The 17,177-nt window shown below is 31.5% G+C and overlaps 2 protein-coding genes across 6 annotated transcripts; one reads left to right on the top strand and one right to left on the bottom strand.

Moving 5' to 3' along the window:
* Nucleotides 1-1,768: 1,768 nt before the first annotated feature.
* Nucleotides 1,769-7,564, bottom strand: LOC130812637 (uncharacterized). 4 transcript variants are annotated; one of them, XM_057678173.1, is made up of 7 exons: nucleotides 7,276-7,563; nucleotides 6,553-6,683; nucleotides 5,418-5,507; nucleotides 3,695-3,747; nucleotides 3,224-3,326; nucleotides 2,730-2,835; nucleotides 1,769-2,339 (listed from the first exon to the last, which is right to left on the bottom strand). In XM_057678173.1, exons 1-7 carry the CDS (start codon nucleotides 7,514-7,516, stop codon nucleotides 2,233-2,235), a joined length of 831 nt encoding a protein of 276 aa, XP_057534156.1. In that variant the 5' UTR covers nucleotides 7,517-7,563; the 3' UTR covers nucleotides 1,769-2,232. The 4 variants fall into 4 exon arrangements, with proteins under 4 accessions (XP_057534156.1, XP_057534161.1, XP_057534157.1 ...); XM_057678178.1 differs by having other exon boundaries at nucleotides 1,778-2,339; nucleotides 6,619-6,677; nucleotides 7,276-7,564; XM_057678174.1 differs by having other exon boundaries at nucleotides 1,779-2,339; nucleotides 6,553-6,677; nucleotides 7,276-7,564.
* A 3,143-nt stretch (nucleotides 7,565-10,707) lies between these two features.
* LOC130812636 (palmitoyl-acyl carrier protein thioesterase, chloroplastic-like) lies at nucleotides 10,708-16,937 on the top strand. 2 transcript variants are annotated; one of them, XM_057678171.1, is made up of 7 exons: nucleotides 10,708-11,130; nucleotides 11,515-11,649; nucleotides 12,558-12,691; nucleotides 15,084-15,197; nucleotides 15,382-15,565; nucleotides 16,108-16,176; nucleotides 16,384-16,937. In XM_057678171.1, the coding sequence occupies exons 1-7, from the start codon at nucleotides 10,930-10,932 to the stop codon at nucleotides 16,588-16,590; spliced, it is 1,044 nt and encodes a 347-aa protein (XP_057534154.1). In that variant the 5' UTR covers nucleotides 10,708-10,929; the 3' UTR covers nucleotides 16,591-16,937. The 2 variants fall into 2 exon arrangements, with proteins under 2 accessions (XP_057534154.1, XP_057534155.1); XM_057678172.1 differs by lacking the exon at nucleotides 15,084-15,197.
* The last annotated feature ends 240 nt before the right edge of the window (nucleotides 16,938-17,177 follow it).

The following is a 17,177-nucleotide window of genomic DNA, read 5'->3' as shown; positions in this document are numbered from 1 at the left end:
ACAAAAGAAATAAATTAAAATTGAATTAAAAATTAGAAAAAACAACAATATCAATCAATAATGATGAGAAATTAGAATTTTCATTCCCATCAACATCAAATTTCTAATTTTTCAAAACCAATTACCAATAAAAAATAATATTTTGAAGTACGGATAATCTTGTTTGAAATATCAACCATTACAATAAAGGGCGCAATATGACCCCAACTAGCTTGCAATTTTCGATCTACTTCCTAATCAATAATCGTAATTTGTAAATTACTGTAAAAAGATAAAAATAATAACAATAACATAACAAAATTCAAAAAGGTAAATTAAAATTACAAAACTCTCACTCTATCAAATCCTACCACATAATGGTGATTTGTTAACTTCACAAATAATCGTTATTTATTAAGGCTTCCTCCTTTGCGATCCAATTAGCTTGTATGAGTATCACAACCAATAACCACTAAAAGGGCCCAATTAATTCCACCTCTACAAAATCAAGTCATTTACACAACATTATTACAAAAAATTTTCATTCACATATTCTTAAATAAGACGATTTCATGGTAAAACTATATCTGTTAGGTTGACTTATTATAAATTTATAGTGTTAAAGTGATTACAACTAGTTTAAAGTGGTCAGGTTTAACCTTAAAATGGTTATTAACAAGTTTAAAGTAAACTTATATAAAAATGCACTTGTAATCTTAAATTGATCACTCATAATCTTAAAATGATCAATTAGAGAAAAACGTATATTATATGGGTTTGTCTCATGGTGAAACATTCTCATACAAGACGATAGTTGTTTTTCATTTAAGGTTGCACCCGAGACAGTTTTAAATTGACATAAATTGTCTAATTATTAATTTAAAAAATTATCTTCATACTTAAAATATTTAAATATTAGCACGTCCTTTTAGATGTTAGAATCAACACTTTAAATACTAAAATACTTGTTAGCATGGATGTGTCTCATTATGAAATTGTCGTATACTAAATTATTAAGAGAAATATCCAGAAATAAATTTTTGTTTTTGTTAAGAATATTCATTATCTAACTTATATGAATCATTTATTGGAGTCTCAATTGAAGGATAAGAAGCAAAACGTCATTTCTAATGCTTACTCATTACCAGTTTACATTAGCTACGATGTTATATATATCACACTTAATCGATAAAAAGAATATATAAGGCCAGCTTCAATACATTATCCGCTGAAAATAGTTAACATTAATAAAGCAATTTTAGAGTAATTATGAGCTGCTTTTGTGAAAAATCGTCACTTAATAAAATAATCTCAAAATAAAAATATTTATACAAAAAAGTATATTAATTGGACTATTCAGTCCACATAAAAAAACACATCATAGTAAAACCTTCATAGACAAAAATTTGTGAAATTATAATGGATATTTACTTTCTCCACTCCTCGAATCAAAACGTAGATGATAAATATGGATTTGGATTAAGGTTCCAACCCATGAAACTTTTTTAATAAAAAATCTTTAGGTGTAGTAAAATCGGTAATATTTAGGTGATGTAATCCATACCATATACTAAAACCGTGGATTTTTTTTCCAAAATTCCTATTCCTATTGGTAAAAACACATATATATTCAACAAATCAACAAATAAATGTTTCCATTATTTTTCATGATATATATATATATATATATATATATATATATATATATATATATATATATATATATATATATATATATATATATATATATATATATATATATATATATATATATATATAAAAGATATTACATGCATTTGCGCTAGAAATTAAGCTTGTACAGTAGTTGTACCCTAAAACAAAGAATTTGAAAACAATTCCTTTTCTAACATGTAGCCGCTTCCCTAGCTCTGGTACTATGTCAAGGACAGGTCGTACAAATTCACAATATTTATATAAAGACTAATACATGTACATACCATATTATATTCTACCATTGTATTTGAAGGTTGTATTTTTTCTTTTTTGATTATTATGTATTAGCTTTTTAGTTATTAACTAGGGGTAGCTCGATTCACCAAAAAAATTGAAGTATTAAAAAACAATGTGCATCGCATACGCTATGAAACTGGTATACATGATATGAATTACTACTTGATTCGACCATAAAAACACTGTCGTATTTCCAGGAAATTGTCAGCATTGCATTCTCTCGTTTCAACTGATAACTGCTGGATGTCTATGTATCATCATCAGTGGTATGTTCTTCGAACATTATAACAAAGCTTGCTGTGCTTCAATACTGTTCGGCAACGTTTTTGATCGGTTTGGAAGAGGCTTCTTCTCTCTCGGTCCCTTTTGCTTCAAGTTCTGCAACTCCACTGTCACAAACTCACAAATATAAGATCAAGTAATCCCTAAAGGCTACTACGTTAACTGTTGATGATTAATGACTCGAATCGAGTCTTAGTCATGGGATAGATGAATCAAAGAAGAACGAGTGAAGTACGGGAACAGCAGCCTGCGACGAGTCATCGCTTCTTGGAATGGAGAAAGCGACGAGTCGTCGCAAGCCTTCTGATGTTTGGTATGTTTCCAGAGAGTATTCGACAAGTCGCCCCTTCTTCACTGATGTCGCAAAATTGGGTCAGAAACTATGCGACGAGTCGCTGCATATGGGCGACGTTAATGACAGATACATCATTTGTGTTAGCTTGAGAAATTTGTTACGAATTAAATAAAAATCATAGGTTTCAATCGTTTGCACATACTTTTGACACCCTCGAGAATTGATTGGTTGGAGACACCGACTGAGAATCCCAGTTTTGACATCAATTCCTCCAAGCGCTCAGCGTTCGTGAGGTATAGATAACCAATCTACAAAAGTACCATCAAATACGAATCAAACATTTTGCTAATAGGGATTGTATTATTTGATTGTGATATGAGTATACAGGGTATTTGCACGCATGTCTCAAGCTATTTGACGTAGAGATTAGTATTTATTTCACATGAATGTCTTGCCTTGATTTACAAACCAAAACTATGTTTACATATGGATTCTGTATATAGTGGAATCTGGTAAGCGAAATGTAAAAAGCTTAATCTTTAACTAGTTACCAAGGGTCGATCGGTAACAACCTCTAACACTAACAAGGGTAAGTTTGCGTACATCCGACCCCCCCAAACCCAACCCTGGTTAAGAGCCGCTTAATGGCATTGGGGAAATGAATGTTTTTGTTGAGATTACAATGTAGCAACTGACCAGTGTTTCCAGAGAAGATGCTCTATTATAAACTGCTACACCAGCACGTTTTGTAGTTCGGGTTTTAGCTGAAGTAATGTTCTTTCCCCACCGTAAAACGTCTCTATAAATCAAAAAAAGAAATGTAAAATTAGCAAACACAAAAAAACTGTAAATCAAAGTTAAACATCATGGTGAGGCCTCAAGACACAAGCAGTTAACTACCATGTAATAGTCATCCATAAGCAATTAATACAACATGTCTTTGGGTGGAGGGGGGGAGATATAAGACTGCATTACGTGGGCTGACGACTAGTGCAAGTAATTTGGCTCACTGATAAGAACCAGGTCGAAAGAAACAAATAATTTCTATAGGGCAGTTGGTCACCGATAGGAATCTAGACTAACGACACAAAGGAGTAAACATTTGGCTATTCTTTATACACTAGGCCCACACCCGAACTTGGTAGTCACCAAAGAATGAGAAGATACCTCTCTTCTATAGACAGAAAATCCCCGTTGCAAAGTTTATGAAGTAATGCATCCTGAAATGTGGTGAACATAGATAAGAGAAATCAAAATTTGACAAATTAGAAGAATATATCCATCTATGTATCTAACATAAGCCCTAGAGAAATTGAGAAACTAATAATATAATCGAAGTAACCCGGATGCTTGATTTTATTTCACGTACTCATGTTGGATTCCTACCACTTCGACATGGATAGGACAATTAAGTTTCATAAATTAGTGGAGTTTGACACTTTTTCCCATACCCATGTTGGATATGAGTTTCCAAGTTTGAGCAACACACAATATAGTACAATATTATTCAATGGCTCAGTGCAAAGCAGATAACACCTCCAGAAAAATGAAAATCCTTGCCTACTCTTACTGATTTAGCGTAAGGAGAATCAACCCTCACATAGTGCAATATATTGCTCGCATTGTTGTGTCGCGACAGGATGTCAATGTTTATGAGCTTACCGCAAAAGGCCGAAACAACAGCATAACCATCTGCATTGACCCGAAAAAGCTGTTTCATGACTGTCATGCACCCGAAATTTTGCACTGCGCCGCACTCACTTAGCTAGAATGAGGACAAATGGATCACAGTTTTATTGTTCTAATTCCTTATCGGTATGAGACATAAAGATAGAAAATTGAAGATTGAGTTATTTTTGGGAAACTATAGAAAATATAGACATAGATTAATATATAATAGAGCTGTTTGAGTAGCTTGATGCTCCCTCAAGAAAGCAAAAACAACAGCAATAAACTCCTCAAATCATCCCAGGTCTTTCTTCTTTTATAATCTCCCCTATGTATAAAAATTACATTTGATTCCCATCACTCTTTGCTAAGCAATACCCAGGCTTGCCCCATAAACCTATTATCTAAATGCTTTAGACACATTTTCTGTAATGTCTTCTGATTGACAACCTTATGTGGTCCTTCCACAAGCAGTTTTAACAAATTTTTATGGATGTTCCTGTTGACTGCTCCGATGAGGCTGATTCACAGAAACTATTCATATGATGTTGAAGGATTGAGCTCCTCAAAGCACATCAGTGAATGAGAAAAAAAGGAACCAGTTAACGTTTAAGAAAACACTTTTTTTATTGAATAGAGAAGACAGAGTCTAAGGTATAATCCCTTTAATTCCTTATCTTCGATTCTCAATTTTTTAATTATAGCATATTCAAGTAAGCAGCCTAAGACATTTAGCTTCTTGGCATATCATATTGAAAGAAAGGAGAGAAAATGTAAAGTTCAAATCAGATGCTTTTCTCCGATGTAGAAATCAAAAGTTGATAAAGTTTATAAATGACAAACTGCCCCCTTTGTACAATATAAAAAAGGAGGGAAGCAACAACAACATTTATTACCCAATGTCATTGCGTGGCTCCCACCAAGGGTGGGTTTGGGAGAGTCAGATGTACACAACTTTACCCTTGTTAGTGATAAAACTAACAAGGAGGTTGTTTCCGATTGATCTTTGGTAGAAAACATCATGTGCAACTTTACATAAATGAGAAGTGCACATGCTATAATGAGTCATTTTACTTTAGTCCATTATAATTAAATCTTTAGCCCCATCAATATTTGCCGTGAGAATTGATGGGCTAGGAAGCAATATTTTCATAGTTTGTCTTAATTAAACACTCACAGGCTTGTAACTTGTAAGAAAGTTTCAAATGCAGCAGAAACACACCTGTGCCTCACACCGTACTACTGCCATCACATGATCATTGTAGTCCTCTATACTTAGCGCAGGAGCTAAAAAATGTCTCCGAGCATATAACTGCATATCGCAATTAAAATATAGTGAGAAATAAACCTTATAGGAAATTTGACATAGACATATAATTTGTTTCAACAGAAAGAATCGAGCCACAAGCAGTTCATAGTCAGTAGTGTATCACTGCATTGTGTAAGGCATCCTTATTTACCGTTGGCTTTCATGAGCACCATGAATCACTTATATCGGACTATTTATCTTCAACGATTACAACATTAAATATATTAGATATGCAATTTTCTTTCACCAATTAGTTACAGCATAATAGCACACTTATCAGAAAGCCATTGATCTTATAAGGGATGGCGACCAGCCAATCAAAAACCCACATTCCTCTTCAAAGCCAGGTCTATTTGTAACTTGGCACCCCCAATCAAAAAAAGAAGAGAAGTTTGTCTTTTATGTTGAGCTGCAAGATTATGAAATCAATTCCTATGAAAGAAAAATGATACCCCCAATCCCATTTCATTTTCCAAACTGGAATAGAAAGGATGCATCACATAAGTCACAAGTCAGTGAGTCACTCACCAGTGGTTGGTGAGAAAATTTCATGTTAGGTTTCCTCCCACATTATTGCTTTACAACTATTGATTAACTTGAATACATATGCCCTAAATAGAAAACTGAAAATCTATTAAATTTACTTGATGATTTTCCAAACCCTGTGTTTCCAGCTAGAAAATGTGTATAAAGAATTGCATAATCAGCAACATGAACCCTCTTTGTTTCCCAGTTTTTTTTTAACTAAAATCAAATCATTACATTTGAATTCATGGAATGCAGCTACATTAACAAGCTAACACCACAACAAAAATGGTTAAGACTGAGTATAAGAACCTAAAAAAAGAAATACTTAATGGTAATAACAACGATCAACATGTGATTTTATCTTGATAATCCTAGTTCTTCTATTAAAATACACAATTCAACAACATTCTACTCGATGATAGGTAAAAGTTAGTCCCACTAAAGTTAGCTAATAGCCAGTAGAAAAACTTCAACAAAGAAATAAAACTCGTGATAGAACACCATTTATCACATGCTCTACCTCATATATACAGTCTCCAATATACGCCAAAGCAGCTGCATTGTGTGAAGATCGAGGTTTCTCTACCTTTGGGGGGCTTGGCAACCATCTCTCATATCCCAAGTATGTTGAGTCCTCAGTTTTGACTGGTTCTTAATGCACAAACAAGTGAATGCAAAATCAGTTAACCAATAACACCTGGGGTTTATCAAACACAACCATTTCAAGTGTACACCCATCAAACCGAAAATCTATTTGAAAAGCAAAAGGCTTTCAGCATCAATGTCACTAACACTATTTGGATAGGAGAAAATGGAGGGAAAGGAAGGACAACAAAATGGAGGGAAAGAAGATGAAAATGGAAGAAAGAGAATTAGAAGAAAGAACTTCTTCACATCTTGAGCAAAACAAATCCGCCCAATGTTGGAAATATTTGGAAGGAAAACACACAAACTTTCCCTCTCTTTCCTTTCCATTCCTTCCAAAATCATTATCCAAACATAATGTACAAGAATCACCAAAATAACTAAAACCCACATCAAAATCCTTTTGTTTGTTTGAGTTTCTTATTGTTCATTGATCTTGCTTCCACTTTTGCACAAAATCTCACAGCAATATATTGATATAGTGCCATTAATCATTAGAGAAACAATCAATACATCAAATTTAATTGAACCCAAATGCAATTAACAATTAGCAGCATAGTAAATCAAACAAATAAAAGAAAATAAGATAGTAAAATACCTTGGAGAGAAATTGTAGGGTGTTTGAAGTTTAAAAGGTCATCTACATCAAATTTTAAGCTCTGATTATCCTGAGAGGTACGAGTTGGAGTTGAAGGTTTGAATAAAGATAATAAGTCGGATTTCTGGTTTTTGTTTTTGTTTTTCTTATTGGTTTTGCGAGGAGCATTGCGATTGTACGGTTGTATTTGTTGAGTATCCCATGAAGCTCTCACCACCATTCTACAGCTTGCTAACGCCATTTCTGTAAATCTTTTCTGGGTTTTACTTGGATTTAGACGAGCAATCATTCTTTCAATTCATTTATACTCCCTAGTTTTATTTATTTATTTTTTCATATTTCTATGCATAATAAAAAATTATAAAAAAATTTTGTAATAAAGTATGCATTTAGACGAATTTAACGAATTTTAAATGAATATATTATATCATTTATATATTTTTCAAAAATCGTAGTTAAATATCTCACTTTTTAAAGTAAAATATTCTAAATGAGAAGAAAGTATGACTTAATCTCACCAATCCAACACTTGGTTAACAATAATGCAATATATATGAATTTTCATTTAGTCTAAACGGGATGAGGACAAAATCTAAAAACTCAATTAATTAATTTCATTTAAATTAACGTAACAAATATAAAAATATTGATCAATTAATTTTGATTGTAATTAAAAACTTAAAAATATTAATTTTAACGTAGACATAAATCTAAAATCAAATTTTAAAATTTTTTTTAAAATAAAAAAGAAAAATAACCAAGTTGTACAAATGTGCGACTCAACCTTGGTCTAGTAAAAAAAATAACAAAATGTGCCACTTGACCTAGGTCGAGTCGCATAATTTTAGTACATTTTGTGCGATTTGACCTAGGTATTTTTCATTTTTTTTCAAAAATTAATTTTATATTAAATCAATCGATATTATAGACTTGTTTCTATATTGCACTTACATTTTAAAAAACGTATTTATTATTTTAAATTAATCGATTGAAATTAATCTATTTTATTTTTATAATTGAGTCCAAATTAATTCATATTAAATCAAACGACATTTAAAATGTGTGTACGTTGCACTCACTTTAATTAAAACAAAATTAATATATTTTTATTTATTTAACTAATTTTAAACAAATAAATCGATCAATAATTTAGATTTGCGTCTTTTTTGAGTTTTCGTCAATTGAATTAATCAAGACGAAAATCTATATATTTCGCTTTCGTTAATAATAAGTGTTGAGTTTGTGAGATTAATTTTGAAAGATAAATGAGTTTGGAGTGTTTCTGAAGAGAGATGGATAAAATTAAAAGTTTATAAAAAAGTAACGACATAATGAAAAAGATGATGACCAATAGTAATTCCTTTTATTTTTATACTTCTACTAAAGCATATACCCCATGCTATACATAGTTTTAAAAAATAACTTTATGAATAAAATTGGCGACATTAAGACTGTTTTAATTGAGAATTTGTGTAAGTTTAAATAACAAGTGTTTTTAGACCGAAAGTATATACTTTTGAGAGGAGTTAAAATGTATATAAGTGTATTATATAATATAAAAGTGGCGTTTTAGCCTTATTAACACTAACAACTATTGAAACTGATATGTCGAACACTCCTAAAAGCGACTATATATTTGTTTTTAATTGGAAAAATTGTCTAGAATAATCTCACCTATTGCCCATCTGCTGTGAATAATTCCTATTATTGATTATTTCTATATAATCCAACCTTTGTATATTTTTACTAACAGCGCCCATTTTCCACATTTTAACCAGCTATTGTAGGTACCTACTAGCCGTTACAATCACTTATTCCCGCTTATACTTTTTTGTTGTTCTAACTTTACTCTTCTTGGGTAGTTGGTGCCTATAATAGCCTATTAAAATGTAAAAAGGAGTGTTGTCGGCAAATAATGTACAAAGGTTAGATTATTTAAAAATAATTAATAATAGGGATTATTCACAGTAAATGAATAATAGATAAGACTATTTTGGGCAAAATTTCCTTTTTAATTTTAGTATGGATTTAAATAATTCACTCCCTTCGTCCCTCTCATATAGCATCATTTTTTATTTTTAATTGTCTCTTTCATTTTCTTTCCATGTTTTTGAAATAAATCCATCACTTTTTAAATTCATTCAGACGTTTTAACCATCTTTTAATATCATCAATACAATTCAATCTCTTTATTTATTTATTTATTACTTCCTTCCTTCTGAAATATTCGCTACATAACGGTTTTTGACACTATTTATCGTTCAAGCTTTTTTTATATATTGCGGCTAATGTGTAAGAAAAAATATAGTCAAGTGGGATCTTATTTAAATCTTCTAATCGCATACTTTTATAATATTAAGTTTTATAATTTTTAAATGTGTGTAGTTCAATATATAAATAATCAAAATAATACATCAAATTATGTAAAAAATCAAATATAGCAAATACAGTGAAGCGGAGAAAGTACTAAAACATTATACTTTGTGTTTGATGCTTATTCAAGGGCAGAGAGGACTATGCTATTAGGGACCTCTTCAGGCGGAACTCTTATACGTTCCAATACCGCTCGGGATTCTTAATGATTGTTGAGGGGAAGCTAGGCAAGGGGGCTTCTAAATGGGTCAAGTGACCCCACGTGCTAGTAAAACCTCTATGTTAATGGTCAACAAATCAGAAATATTAAGGTGTAGTAATCCATATGAATTTGTAAATTTAATTTTCTATATAATTATTAATTACTCCTTAATTATTATTATTATTATTATTATTGACTGGTTGCTAGCTAGGGTTCAACTAACTTTCAGCTTTTCATAAGAAAAATGAGAAGTATTAAAAAGAGAAATTCAAAGGGGTATGCAATTACTAGGAATTAGTATAGCAGTGGAGTATAAAATAAAGTATAAAACCAGTGGTGCCTGCTGGCACAAGAGTAATGACGTATGGCAGTATCAAGTTGCTTGTAGTACCTCTCTTGTATTAATGATAGCACCCCAAAAACATCAAACAATACTTTCAGTGTATCCCTAACTTTGAATTTGGCCCATTTAATAAATATAGGTAGCTCTTTGAAAAGTTGGTTAGGTGTGTAAAATGGATCCGTTGATTTGATATTAATTTGAATTTGTAATTGAATTTGATTTGACCCAACATTAAAAATAGATTAATAATTATGAAAAATACAATATGAATACAAGAATCGTTTTTGAACCGATCTAAAATATCTAACTCGATATTGACTTGATAACTCGAATAAATATTCCAAAAAATAGTAAAAAGGGAAAACTTATTGTTTCGGAGGGTTGTAGAGGTGTTCATGCGGGTCATCGAGTCGATTTAAATCAAATCTTGAGTTCACATTGATTTTTATATAATTTAAAATTAATTTTTAAATCGGGTTAAGTTGGGTTCGATTTCAAAATCGAGTAAATATCGATTCAACGGATCTGTTTTAAACACCAATAACGGACTACCAAGGTGTATATGCTACAATTACTCATCTTATACAGCTTTTGGTTAAATGGTCAGAAACAAATATAACAATGCCAATTTCTTTGTAAATTGGGCATTAAATAAAATAAAGAAAAGAAAACAAGATCTATGAATTCTATATGATCAAAGATATATACTATTGTGTAGGAGAAGAAAACAGCTATCATGGCTCCAATTTCAGGAGTTGTATCAAATTTTCCAGCATTAATCCCAGCTCCATCAAAGGTTTTGAAAGGAAGATCATTATTATCAATTGATAACACCCCAAGTTTCTTTAGTTTGAGACCCAATTTACCTTCTCAACTTGGTAGATTGCATGTTAAGGTTGATCATCTTCAAGAACATATGCTCAACAACTTTGACCAGGTATTGTATTGAGTTTACTTAAACTAAACAAGAGGGTCAAGTCAAGTCAAGTAGATTCAGTACACATAATGAGTATTTCGTCCACTGTATTGTTAAGGGCTTTTCTGTAAAAAGGCATGTTAGAAGTATAAGATATTCGGGGCTTCAACCATAAGCTTAAGCAGATGGTTGAGGGCTGGTAACTTGGATTAGTCTATATTCCGAGTTAAAGAACGAATTTAACCAAAAATTTAAGCTGATGTTTAAAGTTGAAGATATGTTATATACTCAATTAATTCTAGCATTTTCTGTTTCATCCTAATTACTATATATTCTTTTTAATTTACTAATAATTTTTGTTGGGTGCATGATAATATTGATTTGATTCATATGTTGATGTTGCAGAGTGTGAATTATGGAGTTGAAAAGAGAAGGTTTACACTAGATGAGTATGTTGTGAGTCAAAATTTCTTGGTTAGACTCTATGAACTTGATATCCATCAGAAAGCATCCTTGGAAGCTTTGCTCAATTATACTCAGGTTCTATTTTTTTTAAGAAAAATTATAAAAAATAATCTATCATTTCACTCATCTGTGTGTAAATCTCCTATTTATTAATTATTTTCTAATAATTACATCTTTAATATACATTTGGTCCCAAAGAATTGTGGTGGTTCAGGAGGTAGGGCTATGATGATTTAAATTACAACATACTCAGAGAGAGAGGTGGAATTGTGGTGGTTCAGGAGGTAGGGCTATAATGGTTTAAATTACAACATTCTCAGAGAGAGGTGGAATTGTGGTGGTTCAGGAGGTAGGGATATGATGGTTTAAATTAGTAGGTAACCCGAGAGCAAATACATAGCAAATATTAAATTATTAAACAATAATTCAAAGGTGGGGATTATACCCAACAAATAAGTAAATTGAATTATTTTTGACAATTTTTCAACTTTATATCTATTTTTGTCATTTTAATTGGATCTTTTGATTCACTCCTAGGAGCAACTATTTTATAGTCAAATATTAAGTCATTTAGATTTGAAAATAATCATATATATGACCATTTTATATAACAAAGGGTTACCCTAATAAAAAAAATCATAGTTAACTAATACTCAATTTGCCCTAGATTTGGGTCAAAAAATGGCGTTCTATTAAGAGACAAGAGTAGTTGGATTACTAATTAAAGAAATTTATAAATAACTCATCAAATTACCGGAATACTATTCTATAGAGTCGTCTACAATATATTAAAGAATCAACTCAATTAAAAATTTAAATTGATAATTAAAAATTTATATGATACATAGAGTATATAATATATATTGGGCTTCAACATTAGCTTAGCTTAAGACATCTTGATGACTTCTCGAGACATATTGTGTAGTCTATCGGTATATATGAATATAATTATAATTGATTGGAAATTTATTGATGAATTGCAGGAAACTGGTTTGAACCTATTTCAAAGTTCAGGACTAGTGGTAGAAGGGTTTGGAGTCTCAAAGGAGATGACAAGTCGAAACCTAATTTGGGTGATTGGAAGGATGCAAGTAGAAGTCAATTCTTATCCTTTATGGTATGTATGTCTTTCTCTAATAACCAAACATTCAAAAATTTTCAAGTTTCTTATAAAGTTATCATTACATGTAATTGATCATTAATAAGTTTAAATTTTCAAGTGGGTCTTATGTATTAATACTAGCTCGAAAACGTTTAGCCTGCCAAGGAGTAGGACTACGGTTGACGGATTTTCGTTTCATCCTTGTGAATTGTGATATTGTGATAGGAGTTCGATTCTCATTATATATATATATATATATATATATATATATATATATATATATGATTTATTTCTTATTCTCCCCTAACCCACCTAAACTACGACCCTTCCAATTTTCCACCAGCCCTTAGACCTGGTTCATAATTTTATCCATTATGGTGCATTCACGCATTCACTTTGACATTCGCATCTCTCCTACATTCATCGTATGTTTATATATTTTCTTAACTGGCCAACATTCTACCTCAATACAATAAGGCGTGGCAACCAACAACTTGATAGAATTTACTTTTTAATCTAGTTGAGAAACTCTTATCACACGACATCTCAATGGTTGTTCTCCTTTTAAGTCTTCTAGCTTGAACTTAATATATTACATTTGCATCAATCTTCCCATTACTTTGGATTATTGATCCTAAATCACTACAATATAATTTGTTTTTAGTGAGTTATATTTATCGACATTTAATTTAAATGTCACAGCTTGAAATTTCTAATACTCCCTCCGTTCCTATTTGTTCTTCCTATTTGGGTATTTCACAAAGATTAAGAAAAAGAGAATCTTTGGTGGTAGTGGGTATTATTTTAATTATATAATAGTGGAAAGTAATGATTGTATTGGAAGTATGAGGTTGTAGTGGGTATTATTTTAATTAAATAGTAGTGTGAAGTAATGATTGTATTGGAAGTATGAGAGAGAAAATAATTATAAATAAAAGAAAATGGGTACATTAAAAGAAAAAGGGGATTTTAAGGGGTAAAAGTGAGATAAAAACTTTCTAAAAATAGAAAGTATTCTAAAGTGGAAGAACTTTTGAAACTACCCGTTATAGTAATGTGGAAGATCAAAAAGGAACGGAGGGAGTAGTATATATATAGTGGTTTTAATTACATTTATTAGACCCTTTATCAGCATAATAAAAAATCATACTAAAACTTTTTGCGACATAATATCTAGTGGAATTTCTCATAAATGCCATTATAGACTATAGTAACAATTACATATGTCACTAAAGGCCAAATAAAGTGTCACTAAATAGTGGAACACAAAATAAAAACCAAGAATTATTACACTAAAAATATTAACCGGTGGCATTTTTTAATTGGCACTAAATCTAATGTTGCAAAAATTTAATTTGTTGAAGTGAATATTTAAATTTGGTTGTCGTCACAAAATCTTTTTTCCACTAAAATTGCACAATAAGTATTCCGTTTTATAGAAGCTTAATCGTAGCCCTTTTTCTTTTTAGAGTCGCCTTCTAATGCGCTAGCCATGCATTGACTTTTTCACTGGTCTCAGCTACGAATACAATGCCGTCAACAAATAACATGCATCGAAAAACACTTTCACAAATATGTTTAGACAACTCATCAAGTATTATAGCTAATAAGAAAGAGTTTATAGTCGATCGTCCCTGATGCAAATTCACTTCTACCAAAAAAGGCTTAGTTGTCGCTATGAAAAAACATGTTTAAATTTCTCTCTTTTTATATGGTCATGGTCATCAGCTCTGTGTCCCATACAAACCCAGAGTTTGGGGGGAAAGGTAGAGGACATATCATACATGTACCCCTCCAGGGAGAGTGTAAGAGAAATGTGCAATCAAATAAAACCCACAAGTAGTGAGAGTCCTGCAATATGAGAGATCGGTAGCACCAAGATAGTGTAGAAAAAGTAACATGCAAGATACAGAACAAAATGGACTCGGATACAACCGTTTGAAAAAATAATAAACAAATAAATAAATAAATATAAATAAATAAATAAGCAAAACTGCATCGAGCAGAAAGAGGGTAATGAAAAGCGACTATCGAAAATCTGGCACACGAATTCGACGCCTCCAACTAATTTTATCGCTCGTTAGGTCCTCGAAGAGGTGCAACTCACCTAAGTGGATTTTTAATTGCTCCTTCCATGTTCACTTAGGTCTACCACGACTTTTCTTATTCACTAATATGATGCTACCTAGTTAGTTACATTTGGTACTATTATTCACTATAATGTTTTATATGAAATATTATAATTGTAACTTACATTTGGTACTAAAATGTTCCAATTTTTTTTTTGACAAGTGTTGTGCTACCTAGTTAGTAGTGAAGTGGGTACTTAATTTTGAACATCTTGACCCGACCCACCTAATAATTGCTAGTAAATGGCTACATTTATTGTCCGGCAACAAATTTGCAGGGGTGATATAGTTAAGGTTGAGACTTGGTGCTCAGGCTTGTCAAAACACTGCCTTAAATGTAGCTCTGCCCTAACTGATGCAAGTACAGGAAACATCTTCATGCGAGTTGACAGGTTATTATTGCCTTTAACCGATTCATATTATTTGTTACATTTCATTAATTTGTAAATTTTAACTAATTAAATCGTGCGAGTTTTTGGGTCAAATACAATTAAAATGGAAGTATTATACTCTAGCAATTAAACAAAATTTAAACTAAAAAAATTTAATGGATTGAATATATGCAAATGATTACAGTGAATTTTTGATGATTAATGAAAAAACAAGACGTCTGTCGAAAATTCCAGAGGAGATTAAAGCAAAAGGAGATCCTTATGTGAGAGATTATCTTGATCCTTTGCCAAGTAATAAGGATGATAAGCTTAGAAAGTTGCTTAAACTTGAGGAAGATCAAGCGGATCATATTCTACGAGGAATTAAGGTGCATTCTTCCATCTTCTCTTTGCGGTCAAAGATTTATAGTTTTTGCTTTTGAAATAGATTAAAATAAAATAATGTATTAAATTATATACACTTTTTATATAATTTATTTACTTAACTAAGTGATCAATGCGCATAATGTTAGAGTATATAACATATCATGGGGCCTTAACCATCAACTTAAGCTTTTGGTTGTGTTGGTTCCTTGACATGGTATCAGTAGGCCGTGACAATTCGTCACATAATATCATCATGGCCCACTCGTGTGGACACATGAAACCTGTGGGCCCTCATGTCAAAAGCGTTGATTTGCACATACACTTGGTGAAGTTCATTATTTCTCAAAACCATATGCTAGTAGGAAGATTGGTCCACAACATTTTATTTTATCTATGTGGGATCTTGTCTCACATGTGAAGTATTTCCAACACTTCCCCTCACATGATGTCATATAAAAGAACCAACTCAACCAAAAGCTTAAGCTTATGATTGAGACCCCAGAATATATTATATACTCTAACACATAATTTTCATGAATTGCAGCCTTTATGGTTCGACTTGGATCCCAATCAACATGTGAATAATGCTAAGTACATAAGCTGGATTCTTGAGGTAATCAAACATAGGTTTAGTTACATTGATAATCAACAAACTTATATCTTGCTACATTTTCGATTTGAAAGCTTAGAGCTTTTTGATTTAAAATGTAGCAAAATGAGAGTAGTTCCCTATTAAGCGGAAACAACAACATCCTCATTGTTGACAAATTATAATATTTGTCATTTGTCGTAATAAGATTTCATATGCATAATAATGCAGGGAACCTCAGAAGCAGTAAGGGAAAATTATGAACTAGCGGCAATTACTTTAGAGTATCGGAGAGAATGTGGAAGAGATAGTGTGTTAAATTCTCTATCAGCTTCATCCAATGATGTTCCTCATGAATTTAATCATTTGCTTTGTTTAGAGAATGGCAATGAAGTCGCAAGAGCTAGAACCTTATGGAGAAACAAGTCCGCCAAATAAAAGCATAGTTTTACAGTATCGGAAAATATTAAGTTGTCCATCCTAAAATTTCACGAATCGTACCGAAAAATTGGGTGATAGGAGAATTTCAATATCTCATGTATGATGTATGGTAAGTGAACAATAAACTTGTTTCATTACAACAACACCATGAGTTGATGGGGCTATGAACTTGTAAGGACCAACCGTTACCTATATTTATTTCATGTACTTTATTGCATTTAATTTCTTTGATTAAAAACTACTATGTATGGTTTTAGTCAATTTTATGAGATTGTGTAACGTAGTTCTGTATATGCTCTTTTCATCACCTTGAATAAAATCTTTATGCTTTCCTTTTCATTTAATCTTGGCTTTAATGTGTTAGGTTTTGAGACACCTTCTTTTGGATGACCCTAAAAAGTAAAAACCACCCTTCAAACCTTCACTTATGTTTACTTTTAACAAACATTTTGGGGTTATAAAATTTCAGTTTATAATAATTTACCGGTCGAATATCTGGTTATTTTCATGTCGAATAAAAAATTGACAAGACTAGTTTTTAACATTTTCCCGTCCCTTCTTTAAACCCTAAATCTAAGTTATAT

The sequence above is a fragment of the Amaranthus tricolor genome, chromosome 5 (assembly GCF_026212465.1).
Source record: "Amaranthus tricolor cultivar Red isolate AtriRed21 chromosome 5, ASM2621246v1, whole genome shotgun sequence".
Taxonomy (NCBI): Eukaryota; Viridiplantae; Streptophyta; class Magnoliopsida; order Caryophyllales; family Amaranthaceae; genus Amaranthus; species Amaranthus tricolor.
Note: the sequence above shows the minus strand (reverse complement) of the source record. Positions and strands in the feature narration are given on the sequence as shown.

Bases quoted from the DNA above. Each gene is read 5' to 3' on its own strand.
- LOC130812636 (XM_057678171.1), top strand. From the start codon at position 10,930: ATGGCTCCAATTTCAGGAGTTGTATCAAATTTTCCAGCATTAATCCCA. The intron at 15,198-15,381 runs GTTATTATTGCC...AAATGATTACAG, and splicing joins ATCTTCATGCGAGTTGACAG to TGAATTTTTGATGATTAATG. The intron at 15,566-16,107 runs GTGCATTCTTCC...CATGAATTGCAG, and splicing joins ATATTCTACGAGGAATTAAG to CCTTTATGGTTCGACTTGGA.
- LOC130812637 (XM_057678174.1), bottom strand. From the start codon at position 7,564: ATGATTGCTCGTCTAAATCCAAGTAAAACCCAGAAAAGATTTACAGAA. The intron at 6,678-7,275 runs GTATTTTACTAT...ATTAAGAACCAG, and splicing joins CCCTACAATTTCTCTCCAAG to TCAAAACTGAGGACTCAACA. The intron at 3,327-3,694 runs GTATCTTCTCAT...TTTGATTTATAG, and splicing joins TTTCTGTCTATAGAAGAGAG to AGACGTTTTACGGTGGGGAA.